At 38.5% G+C, this 12,839-nt stretch overlaps 1 protein-coding gene and 1 long non-coding RNA gene across 5 annotated transcripts in view; one reads left to right on the top strand and one right to left on the bottom strand.

The window, feature by feature from the left end:
• The window catches only part of celf4 (CUGBP, Elav-like family member 4), a 227,122-nt gene that overhangs the window by 32,625 nt on the left and 181,658 nt on the right, over nt 1-12,839 (top strand). For all 4 annotated transcript variants that reach the window (XM_057845934.1, XM_057845933.1, XM_057845935.1 and 1 more), the window contains exon 2: nt 11,816-11,898. In XM_057845934.1, the coding sequence (XP_057701917.1) occupies nt 11,816-11,898 (83 nt within the window). The remainder of the gene's footprint in view (nt 1-11,815; nt 11,899-12,839) is intronic.
• LOC130921715 (uncharacterized) lies at nt 4,310-4,954 on the bottom strand. Its single transcript, XR_009064395.1, has 3 exons — nt 4,865-4,954; nt 4,534-4,760; nt 4,310-4,448 (listed from the first exon to the last, which is right to left on the bottom strand). It is a non-coding gene; the product is annotated as an uncharacterized LOC130921715 (long non-coding RNA).

The raw sequence follows: 12,839 nt of genomic DNA, 5'->3' as shown, positions 1-12,839 counted from the left end.
CTCCGCCAATCAATCTTACACACATTTAGACAAACATTGACACAAAATGGAAATTAAGATGGCAGATATGCTTCTTAATTAACCTAAAATGCATGTTTTTGCAACGGGTAAAAAATAGTACCAATAAAAAACGTTTGCAAGCAGTGGCGTAGGTTTGGTCTCAATATTGATATGGGCGATATAACAGCATAACCTGCATGTACAGTTTTTGCTGGGGACGGGACATTAAAAAGAGCAAACAGATTGGGTGATCGGGGGTCAGGGCTACATTTCTCACCAATGTCAACCTAATTCATTGATAGGCTAAATGTTCAATGCCAAATAAATCTGTATTGACCTATACTAACTTTCACACTGCATATTTATAACGTCTTAATCTGATAATTTTTCTTAAATCTAATCAAATAGTTTTCTCCATCTCGTTTTGAGTGTTAAACACTAGATAACATATTAATGGGTCAGATTGTTCCACTTAATTTACCCGAATTTTCGGACTATAAGTCGCAGTTTTTTACATAGTTTGGCTGGGGGTGCGATTTATACTTTGGAGCAATTTATGTGTGAAATTATTATCACAAATTTTTATATCAATTCACATGTTATTTTGGTGCTTTGGAGTGACACTGATGGTTTGGTAAACTTGTTAGCATGTTCTTTATGCTATAGTTATCTGAATAACTTAATAGCTATGTTACGTTAACATAAAGGCCACGTTCGCGTTTCGTTGTTTATGTAACATTAACATACTGTGCAGTTATTCAGCATTTTGTTCTCTATTGTATTTTTATTTTAAATTGCCTTTCAAGATGACATATCTGTTCTATATGTTGGATTTTATCAAGTAAATTTCCCCCAAAAAAATGCGACTTATACTCCGGTGCGACTTATATATGTTTTTTTCCTTGTCGTTGGGCATTTTATGGCTGGTGCAACTTATACTCAGGTGCAACTCATAGTCCGAAAAATACAGTAGGGAAATATTACCATTTTTCTTATTAAGCCCATACAAAAATATATATATCATTTTTCACCTAAATCAAGAAAAATTGCTTTTAAATAATATTTTGAACAATATCAATTCTTGAATTGACATTTCTGACGATAAAAGCGTTGTTTGTTTTTTTTAGATTAAATATACTCACTGTTTGCTTAAAGTGTGTTAAGATTATTTCCAGCTAATTAGTTTTCTTATTTCAAGAAATCTAAGTGAGTAAAATTTACTTTAATTACTTTAAAATGTACTTGAAATTTACTTGAAGCAATGGCAGATAACGTCACTTATTTCTAGTAGATTTACACTGAAAACAAGGGAATTTAACTAGTCGTCAGCTAATCCAATGTGTTTTTGAGGGGGAAAAAATGAGGTAAATGTAAGTCTGAACATAATGAAAGTGCAGTAATTCACTTAATAAAGGTAGGGTCAATTCTATCCTTACAACATATGGGAAGAAAATCTAAATGACCTCGATAACTGAACTGCATGCACAACTGCAGAACTGAGCTGATAACTGAACCTATTGCAAATAAGGTTGCTTAAAAGATTGGTGGGGACAATTTGAGCATCCTGAAAAGTTGCTAGTGTTATGTCCCTATCATCCCTTTGCTAACCTACGCCCCTGCTTGAAAGTATTGTAGATTATGTCAACTACATGCAGAGATTCTGCATCAATACCGCTATTAGACTATAGTGCATCGCACGCTACAAGATATATATATATTTTTTTAAGTACAGTAAATAATTGTTTCACATCTGTTTCATCTGTAATATTGTAGAATTTTTAAAATGAAATTACTGAAAATGATAACGAAGTGTAGTGTTTTCCTAATATGTAGTACGGATGGTTACAGTGCGCCATCTTTTTTAATCTTGCTTCCGTTTTTTTTTTTCCCTCGTTACCTCGATTTACGAGTGCCACAACGTCTTGACTTATGAGCATAGACGATCAATCAGCCTGTTTTTAATAGGGGGAAAAAAACTAATCTGGAAAGGATTAGTGGGATTTAAAACAATTTCAATGGGAAAATACATTTTATGAGTAAATCTAGCTAAGTGATTGATTGCAGAAAATAAATAAAGGTAAGTAAAAGTATCGCTAAATTTTCTGAAAAAAGGGAATACTTCATGGTGAGGGTTTACTACACAGAGATAGAATAAGATATCATCATGTATCATTGGTAGATGTTACAATACTTTATTTCGAGCCTTAAGATACTGCCCAAACATTTTGTGCCTTCTCAGCTATCTGGCAGTAAGCCTAAAAGTGGGAGAGCAAAGACACTAATACTGTAGCTGGGAAGACTTTACTTCTCAACATGTTGAAGGAAGTGAGAAGCTTTGTGGCTTTCGGCTGCCACTATGACATAAATGAATCCATAGTCCGGTACATAATGAAGGACGCAATGAGTACAGGTATAAGGTTGACAGCTGTAATGCGCTTTCTGCATGTGGAGTACATACAACATCAGCATTGCCTTCAAATTGAATGTTTATACCCATAACGAATGTTATATGCGGTTAATATTATGTGCAGTATGTTCAAGAGTATACTTAAAGAAACAGCACAGTGAAAATACCGTATTGGCCTGAATATAAGTGGGGTGGCGTGGCTCAGTGGTAGAGTAGTTGTCCCCCAACCCAGAGGTTGTGGGTTCGATTCTTCACCCTGATGAACTCGCCTAGGTATCCTTGAGCAAGATACTGAACCCCACGTTGCTCCTGGTGCTGTGTCACCAGTAGGTGAATGGCGAGATAGTGTAAAGCGCTTTGAGCGCCTTGAAAGGTGGAAAAGCGCTATATAAGTATAACACCATTTACCATATAAGACGGTGTTTTTTGCAATGAAATAAGACTGAAAAAGAGGGGGTCGTCTTATATTCCCGGTCTAGACATTATACCCATTCACGACGCTAGATGCCGCCAGATATCATTGAAGTGATGTTATGTCATGACAGATCTCTGCTACTCTCAAGTCTAACCAGTTTGCATTATTTTATTGCAATGTTTTTCCTTATTCAGATTTGTTTCAAGACTACATCTACAGTTAGACTTCACTTTGATGGTTAATGCAGTTATTGCAATTTTGTTGTTTTATCACAATAGATTGGCTTCTGGTTTTTGAAATGTAAATAAACCATTCATTTACGAATGTGATTGCACTTTAATTTACATATTTAAATGTTCAGATATTAAGATTTGAATGAGACAAAATAACATGCTTTTTCTTTCAAATATACTGTTATAATCATTTGTTTCCGATTAATTTGGTGTTCAAAAAGTATTTTTTCAAACTTGAGTCTTGAAAAAGAGGGGGTCGTCTTATAATCAGGGCCGTCTTATATTTGGGCCAATACGGTAAATACAGGAAATTCATAAAGCTTTAAAATATGTTAGATAAAAATAGTAATAAAAGTAATTTTAAAAATCCCCACCGTATTTAAACATTTTGCCTATTGCTGGTGTGTTCATCGAGTAGATTCTCAGAAAACCAGAAGGTACATTGCAAGTAAGATGCAGGTCAGACCTCATCATAAATTGCCAGTTTCGACCACCGCTCAGCAATTTCTCCCCATACTTCTCTCATCAGTAAGGATTCATATTATCCAACATTCCCTTGCTTCTCTTTTTCATCCTGTCTTCTTCTGTCCCCTTGTTCCTCTTCTCTGCCGCACCCCCTCCGTGGCTATGTGTCCCTTTGGGGTGTCTGCACCAGTTGAGATAAGCAGCAAGTGTAGGACACATGGGGATGGTGTTCACAGAAGCTAGGTGATCTTATCTCCACTCTTCCCTTCTCTCCCTCTCCCATACCAAGCATCTCTCACAGTTTGGTGCCTCTGTCCCGCTCCAATTTCCCCCTTTCATTTTTCTTCCTCACCCTTTTTTCCTCCATCTCATTTTAGCTCTCAGTTCTCTGTTACTCTCCTTCACAGATATTATACACACATTCGCTGAGACCACCTCAGCACTGCAGTTGATTTGAATTTGATGTGATGGGAAAACAAATTGGCAACATTGACATCAGAAACAAACAGCTTATCTCCCTCTCCTGGGCCAATATTGGTCTAAGTCAGATACTAAAGCCCCTGCCAGCATTGAACTTGTGACAATGATGATAAATTCAATGTTTGTTGATTTTCATGGAGTGTACTGTATACGTGAAACCTGATGAGCATCTAGCATTTTACCACCTTAATGCAGGAAAGTGAGAAGTGGGATAGTTTTTTTCCAATAGTATTTCTACTTAAAGCAACACTTGGTAACTTTTCAGTTATGGTCAATTTTACTGACTCCAGTGAACAAAAGTGGTAGTGTTTTGCCTTAAAGAAGACTGTGTTTCCCATGGAGACCAGTACTGTGTTTCCCATGAGGACCAGCGCACACCCGCATAGTGTCGTAAAATCACGATGGTCACCTGCAGATGGATTAAACAACCCATTTCTGTTCCCAGCGGCTGTGTGAAGGATGAAAAGTGATATTATGATTAAACAATAGCATATGACGACTAGCAACCGTGTGGCTTAGTGTGGCTAATCCACCCCAGCTGAAGTCTTCAGTGCTGATGAGTTCGGTTCGTGGGGGCTTCACAGCAGCGAATGAAAGCCGGGACAATGTTTATTCTGTATGTCCTGGTAGCCTTTCTTTTTCCTCCTCAGTCAAAGCTTTTTGTATCATGTTGCTCTGCCATTTTTGCAAATTTTCGCACGAAAGTGTTAGCATCGACTTCCGTCTTCATCCTTCGTATTGTTTTGGGGTCAGCATTAACCTGTTTTCAAATATTCCGATGCAAAAATCAATAGTACTTTTGACATACTCAAACTTGAAAACGGGTCAATCACACAGTTGATTTCTTTACACCAAGCGTTTTACCTATTGCAGATTGTCTTCCCGGCCTGGTGCCGGTCTATAATTTTGTCTCTGGTGTCCTTCGACAGCTCCTTGGTCTTGGCCATAGTGGAGTTTGGAGTGTGACTGAGGTTGCGGACAGGTGTCTTTTATAACGATAATGAGTTAAAACAGGTGCCATAAATACAGGTAACGAGTGGAGCCTCGTTAGACCTCGTTAGAAGAAGTTAGACCTATTTGACGGCCAGAAATCTTGCCTGTTTGTAGGTGACCAAATACTTATTTTCCACTCTAATTTGGAAATTCTTTAAAAATCAAACAATGTGATTTTCTGGGGGGCGGGTTTTCACATTCTGTCTCTCATGGTTGAGGTTTACCCATGTTGACAATTACAGTTCTCTGTAATCTTTTCAAGTAGGAGAACTTGCACAATTTATGGTTACCTAAATACTTATTTGCTCCACTGTATGATTTTAAAGCCTATTTGTCATATTAGGTGCATAGTCATAAAATTCTAAAGCTTAGTGGGCACGCAACTATTAAAAAACATAATTTAAGAATTAAGGGATCATGAAAAATGTGAATAAATGAATTTCACACACACAAAAAAAATCCACTAAAGTAACAGAAAATGTCAATGACAAAAGATCAATACAGTATCTAAGCTCAATGTAAGCAAAACCAACAAAAGGTGGTGGCGGTAGCCACAGCAAAAAGGAGAAGCCTAATGAAAAACAAATCTCACAATTAGAACTTAATCAGCACAGAGTATGTGATAATATACAATGGAAATTGTAGCTGTACTGAGTAGATTTGCAAAAACAAGCACACTGGAGGATAATACTATACTAAACTCTGAATGCCACAAAGCAACAGCCAGCTACAAAATTGTGTAGATAAGCATTTGGTAAAATCCGATGTCTCTTTTGCCACTACTGAGCCTGAAAGCCAGCAGAAGTAACACAGATGGCTCTACCCATGATCATTTACAATGGATGCTGAGTAACAACACAGAAACTTGAAAACAATATTAGTTGCTGTTTACATGGTGACGCTTCGACTAAAACAACAAACCACGACACATTTTATGTTTGCATTTACATGGATCCATCTTGGTTCCATCTCCGTTCGAAAGATGTCGCAATTCTGTGTGAAAATGATGTAGCATTCATTTCAGGCCCGAAGTGGCAGTGCAGTTTTACAAGGTGACTTCCTTGACAACAACCTCCTCAACATATACGCACACTCGAAGCAATGGCGACCACGCGTTTTTTTGTAAAATGCCGCAAAATCAGAACCATTTGCTTCAACAGACAAAAAAACGCAAGCACACCACACAAAAACAAGCCGACGTTCCGCCATATTTGCTGTTGTGCCCCGCAATCGAACCGTTCGACTTTGAAGACCGGAATTAAAAACTTGCGTCTTCTTCTGAGACCCCCAATTTGGCCGACTTTCAACATTGTCCGATATGCATGTGTGATGCATCATTGGAAAGCTTAAAATCTCAATTTTCTGGGGGAAGAAAAATTTTGAACTGGAGGGCTTTTTTTTTTTTTTTTTTATGTTTTTCAAACAGCAAAACCCTATCTGGAGGTGAGAGCATTCGAGAGCAGAATTACAGACGCCATGACTTTAACGAGATATTATCGGATACTTACCTTGTTTCAATCCAAAAATCGCATGTATCATGTATCACTGAGTCTCAAGACACAGCTGTGAATGGCCACAGCTGGATTTTTGGGAGATTTTATGGGTGAAACATGGTAACATAACAAGGGTCGCGATGCAGAAATCGCAGACATCAAGGAGTGGTCGAGATATTCTTTTTCATTTCTTTGTTTGGATCCATTATTTATCATCTAACATATCAGAGAAAATGTGAAAGTAACAAAAAAAAAAAAAAATACAATTAAGTGACAGTTATGAGGTAGGTTTCCGTGACTTTTTTTACAGACGCCATTTTTTTCATTGTGACATAATTTGTTTAAAAGTTTAAAAATATGTGAGTGAATAATTATTTAAAGTTGTTGTTGTTTTTTCAAACGAAATATTAGACATCAATTAATGATTTTAAGCTAAAAACGACAGATATTTTGAATAATAAATATAATTAATTACCTTCGTTTTATGCCTGGTTTGAAACAAAAGTGGTTGCGCGACGTCTGTAAACGGGGGTTTTCAGGGTAAAACAGACAAATTAAAAATAGTTTGGGGGCTTAATCCGCCATGAATCTGCTATGGCAGCATATAGACATATTGTTCTATCAAACGCGACAGTTCTTTTGGCTTAAAATACAGCAGTTTATTTTAATGAGGAGTGCAAGAGCAGAAACTGCTTTTTCAGTCTTTTCCGTGTTTTCCGCCATATAACAAGAATAAAGTCTATAAAAATGTGAGACGCTTGTCACATGTACTACACAGCCAACACTAGCCAGAGATCTCTTTAGCTTCTTCAACGTTGTTGTCGACCCTAATCAGATTTCTTCACATATCGTCATTAATGTTGGAGGAGCATCCAGTGTCACTATGCCAATATTTTCTCCATTTGATAATGACCATTTTCACTGTGTTCATGTAACAGTGTATACAAGGGTAAGTCAAGTATCTGCAGGGCTTTGCATGCTGTGTTGGCTTTGAGATGGTTCCACCGTTGATGACATGGCAAATGCACATTAGTCATGGTTCTGCATATGAAATCGTGCATAACAAGCTCAACTAAAGCTTAAGGGGCCGTTGTTTCATCACCAATCAACAGGTGAAGTAGGCGGAGCATACGTGGCTTACTGCTCAACCCAAAAGTTTTTTTTCTGAGGGTATGACAAAAAAGATGTCTGTGTAACTTTTTATTGTTGTTGAATCAAATAATAAAAATGGAGTGCAGATACTTATTGACTTGCCTTCATAGGTAATTTGAAAATTATTTTCTACTCCTTTATTGACTTATAAAAAATGATCTTAAGGTGTAAAAATTCACAGGAAATATCAGAATAAATTCTAATGAAGAGCTGAAATTAATGAATTGTGCAGACTCACAATTAAAGGGAACCACGGATAAAAAGACATGTTGTTCTTAAAGATAAATGTTAGTATGAGTAATAATAAAGGTAAATGTTAGTATGAGTAATAATAATTTGATATCAAAACCCCTTTTATTGTTTTCGTTTTAATAAATTTTGTAAAATTTTAAATAAAAAAATTAACTAGTGGCTCGCCATTGTTGTTGACGTCGCAGGGCGGTGACGTCACAGGGCCACCCTGCCGTACTTCACAGTCACTGTAACTATGTAAGGTAGTGCTTTAAATACACCACAAGGTGTCAATGGTGAGTTTCACATTAATAAGACATCAAGCAAATGAGTGCGTTTTGTCCCTCGACTGATGCCGTAGCTCCCAGTTTTTTGTTTTTTTTTTTGTTTTTTTTTGTTTTTTTAGACTGGGTCAATTGTGATTCACTCATTCGAGTGTTGTCTTCACAAGACTCCTGAAAATGGCTCCCAGCATCATAGTTTGTGTATTGTGACTAAATAATTGCCATCCAGTGTATTTGTTGAGCTAAAGGAGTTGTTAAATGTTTACATATAGTTTGACCAAAGTCTCAGTAAGTTTTTATGTGTATTTTGCGCATGTATTTTGATTGTGAATCCCAGTTCTCTTTGCATTGTTGTGGTAACTGTGTGAGAATAGGGCCTCTAATACAGATTGAAGCACTTTTCTTCTTGGTGATATTTTTGAGAGATATCAGTATTAGTTTTGTAGTGTTTTCACTATATGATACTTATGTGTGTTGTGAATGCAATGCAATGCAATATGCCAATAAACGGCGCAGTCCGAGCTACAAATCTGAATGCCTGTGTCCACTCTCGTTTCTCTCTCCAACTGTGGATTTAAGAAACTACAGCATCACCCAAAGGAAAAAACATACTATTGGCTTGATCCCTAATTAATGTAAAACACGCCATTCACATCTTGTGGCGTATTTAAATCACTACCTTACATAATTGAAGAGTGACACGTTTTTTGTTTAATTCTGATCACGGACACTACATCAGTTATAAGAGGTTGTGCAACCGCAGAATATTTGTTTATTTTTACTTCCATGTACACAAAGATTTTTTACAAATCAATTCTATATTACTGTTTGTTTGTTTTTTCAGAGTTATGGTGGAAAAAGTTCAACAATAATTTAAGTCTCATTTTATGGCACAATAACCTGCCGTTTGAACAGCAGTATGTAGGCTTTTAATATTCACCGAAGATCATAAACATTAAGGTAGAGTACAGGCAAGTGAATTAACTGTCATCCAGCACATGCATGTAGAGTTAATATGACAGGCCCAGAGAGGACGAGGAGGTAGATGAGCTGTCAACGGCCAGCTCCCATTTAACTTAATGAGTGAAAGGCCTGTTAATTACAAACACCAACAAGAGCAGCTCCCTCGAGAATTACCATCAGTACGACCTGGGGTTAAAGAGGACGGGTGGACGCAACTTCTACATTCCCTACATAGAGTTGCCCTTGACAACATAGCATTTAGGCGAAAACAGACAAAGGCAACTGGGATGAGCTAATAGAACAATATACCATAATTTTCACATTATAAGGCGCACCTGACTAGAAGCCGCCACCCATCAAATTTGGCACAAAAACGGCATTTGTTTATAGATAAGCTGCACTGGACTATAAGCCGCAGCTGTTCTCACTGTATTATGGGATATTTACACCAAAAGATATTAGCTCATTCACTCCCAGCCATTTTCACCGGAGCAAGGCCCTTCGCTCCCGGCCGTTTTTCTGGATATTGACTAATTTTGCAAGGCGCACAGAAAATTCTGTTCTATTGATATATAAACATAGAACCCACCAAAAGAAAGACTCTTCTTTCAGCAGAAAAAAAGTAAGTTCATATCTTTTCCATTCTTTAGAAATCAGCATTAGAAAATAGCTTAGTTTGAGCAATTTTCCAATTTGTGATGAAAAAAGGAGAAAATGAGCTTTTTGTAAACGCATACATTTCAAACATAACTTTGATTTTAACAAAGCTAATTTTTGCATTAGTTACATCCCAAACATCTGAATAATGTTTTCCTTTTACAAAATACCATGAACAACCAGACAAATAGAGCTTTTGATAGCAAAGTAACAATTTATTTACACATGACTACTGAGAGATGACGCTTTGTCGCCGAGATGACGCCGTTGTAGGGTTGATGCAAATAACCCCTACAGGACCCTTCAGACTATGACTCAACAAGCACGAGATGTTTGGCGCAGATATGTTGTAGAAGTTATGACTGTTCAAAACTTGTGGTGAGACGAAATGGCTTCAGTCATTTTTACTTCTCCTGTTGGACCCTTCTGCTTCAACCAAACCTCAGTATTTTTCATCAGGCACCTGAACACATGTGTTAAGGCTCCCCTGATGCAGGTTTGAGGTGAATAGATTTTTTTTCCTTGGAGGAGGAGCCTGTTTCATAAAAAAAGGCATTTCCTGTTCCCACTAGGGGGCGCTAGGCCTAATGGGTAATATTTCAATGCACTCGTGTTAAGGGTGGAATCCCGCACATATATGCCAGATATGAAAAAGATTGAACGTTGTTTCAAGGAGCTATTAGTCGTTTACTGAAGTCATTTTGCCGAAAAAATGGCCGACTTTGGCACCATGCCCAGGTCAGACCCGTGAATGAAAACGCACCATTTTAAAAACTTAAGATCTCATATGTCTCCTGAACAGTCTCACCAATTTTGAAGATGTTCCAACTAACTCCCTCGGCGAAAAGGTCTCAAATGTGCACCCTGTAAATCGATAAAAATTTCATATTCAATCCAAAATAACTGATTTCCTGTTGGGTTTGGAATATGAGAGTCAATGCTTTTTTGGAGCGGTTTTGGACAAGGTATAGACTCCCCAAATTTCATCGCTCTACGCTGATAGACCCTAATGTTATAGGACAATTTCAAAATTTCAAGGGGGCGCCACTGAGCCATTTTGTTACATTTTTTTGCAACGTTGCAAAATTATCGAAATTTACATTTTTCCGCATCTATGTGCAAATTTTGGTGACTTTTCGTGCATGTTCAGGCCTTCAAACTGGCCGTTTTCATTTGCTCTGAAAAAATTTTTTTAATTAATTAATTAAAAAATAATAATCCTTTGCAAAACAATAGGGCCTTCGCACGCCTAGTGCTCGGGCCCTAATAATGATGACTTTTAGGGATTTCATGTCTAATTAAATCATGTCAACATTGTGTTGTTGCGTTTTTACATGTTTTAGTCATTTGTCATCCACATGACTCATTTCCCCAGATATGGAGATTGACAGTCTGTCAGCCCCCTTATTGTGGCGTGCTCCTCGCTGTCATCATGGGATGGCGAGGGAGAAGCTCACGCATTCCCCACGGCTTCTTCTTCTGCCTCGCCTCCTGCGTCTCCATCTTCCATCCACCCCCACATGTCAGCCCAGGTGGCAACAAACCCGAGGATTGTGGGTTGTCTTGGAACAACATATGGATGCGAGAGTTGGACAAATGAAGAGGAGAAGAGAAAAAGGATTGGGGGGTTGTCAGGGAAAATGTCTATCTGTGTCACAGCAGCCAGAAGTGCGCGATGGCCGAATGGATAACTGGCACCCGGGAAGCTTCGTCACATCTGACATGTTTCTCAGGCAGAGGAGCTCTCACGCAGCATATTGCACAAATCTGCAAGCCAGCAGATATTGGGCTCCTTAATTTCTCAGTGCAGACTTGACTGCGCTCACGCGAATAAGAATGTTCCGCTTGGTCAGTCGCTTTTGTGTTGCTCACCATGCACGGTAAATTCCATATTCCTGATTAGAGTGACGGCGACAGGCAGGCTTTTGGTGTTTCTCTGTTGTTTTTATTTGCTGATGCTTCCTGGAGCAACCTCCCACGTCTCTTTTCCTCTGTCCCCAGCTCATATTATATAATTATGTCTCTCTTTTGTTTTGTTCCAGGCTGTGCCTTCCTCACCTACTGTGCCAGGGAGTCAGCACTGAAAGCCCAGAATGCATTGCACGAGCAGAAGACCCTGCCAGGGGTAAGTCATATACTGTATGTGGAGCACCATGTTGGCCTGGAAGCAAAGACACAGTCAACATATATAGCCGACAAGAAATGTTAGATTCATGGTGGCACTTATATATTCATTTTCCACATACAAATGCATGACATTTATTTCAAATCAAAGGGGACTCACCATCTTTGCCACGCCTGTCACTTTGTGTTTATCACTGGCTGTGCACCAGACGTGAGCATAGCCTTCCTTTCGCTTACCGTCCTCTTGCTCTCCCTCTCTTGTCACTCTGACAGTCACACACACATATAAACCCACAGGGAGAAAACCGCACACAGCATCACATCATAGGCACACTATTTATAGTCCTTTCTCCAGTTTGTGTAAATGAGTGTGCGCCTGTTTGCGTTGGTAAGAAGCAGCCGTGTGTGGGCGAGTGTGTGAGAGAAAGACAGAGAGGGATGAAAAAGCCAGTGGGTGTGCGGATGACGGCTATTTGTACATTTAAGTGCACGCTCTGCATCGTGTACGTCATGGATGTAGCCCGTCTTCTCGTCAGTTGCTCACGTGCGGGATATATTAGCAGTCATGTACGACATCTTTTGAATGTTGAGCTGTCGTTGGCGTGTGAGAATAAAAAGGGATTTTTTTTTTTAAAGGGAGGAGGTAGATATTCAATTCAAAATGTGAGTAGGAATATTTTTAAACAGTATGTGAATCATATACAGCTTTGTATTTCATTGCAGTGATTTCAAGATGTGATTCATTCCCATCACTAAGTACAGTATGTGCCATCTAAGTGCACATGCATGTTTGCGGTTATATGTGAGCGTGCACACTTGCACACGTGTGTGTCAAGGAAGTTTTGATGTGTCTCTGTCAGGCCTGGCTTGCTTTTCTGTGTTCGTTTTTAATGACGCCTCTAGGGAAGCTGACAGTCGCCGTGTTGAGCGCATAGCCTTTGA

Source organism: Corythoichthys intestinalis, chromosome 9 (assembly GCF_030265065.1).
Source record: "Corythoichthys intestinalis isolate RoL2023-P3 chromosome 9, ASM3026506v1, whole genome shotgun sequence".
NCBI lineage: Eukaryota > Metazoa > Chordata > Actinopteri > Syngnathiformes > Syngnathidae > Corythoichthys > Corythoichthys intestinalis.
Note: the sequence above shows the minus strand (reverse complement) of the source record. Positions and strands in the feature narration are given on the sequence as shown.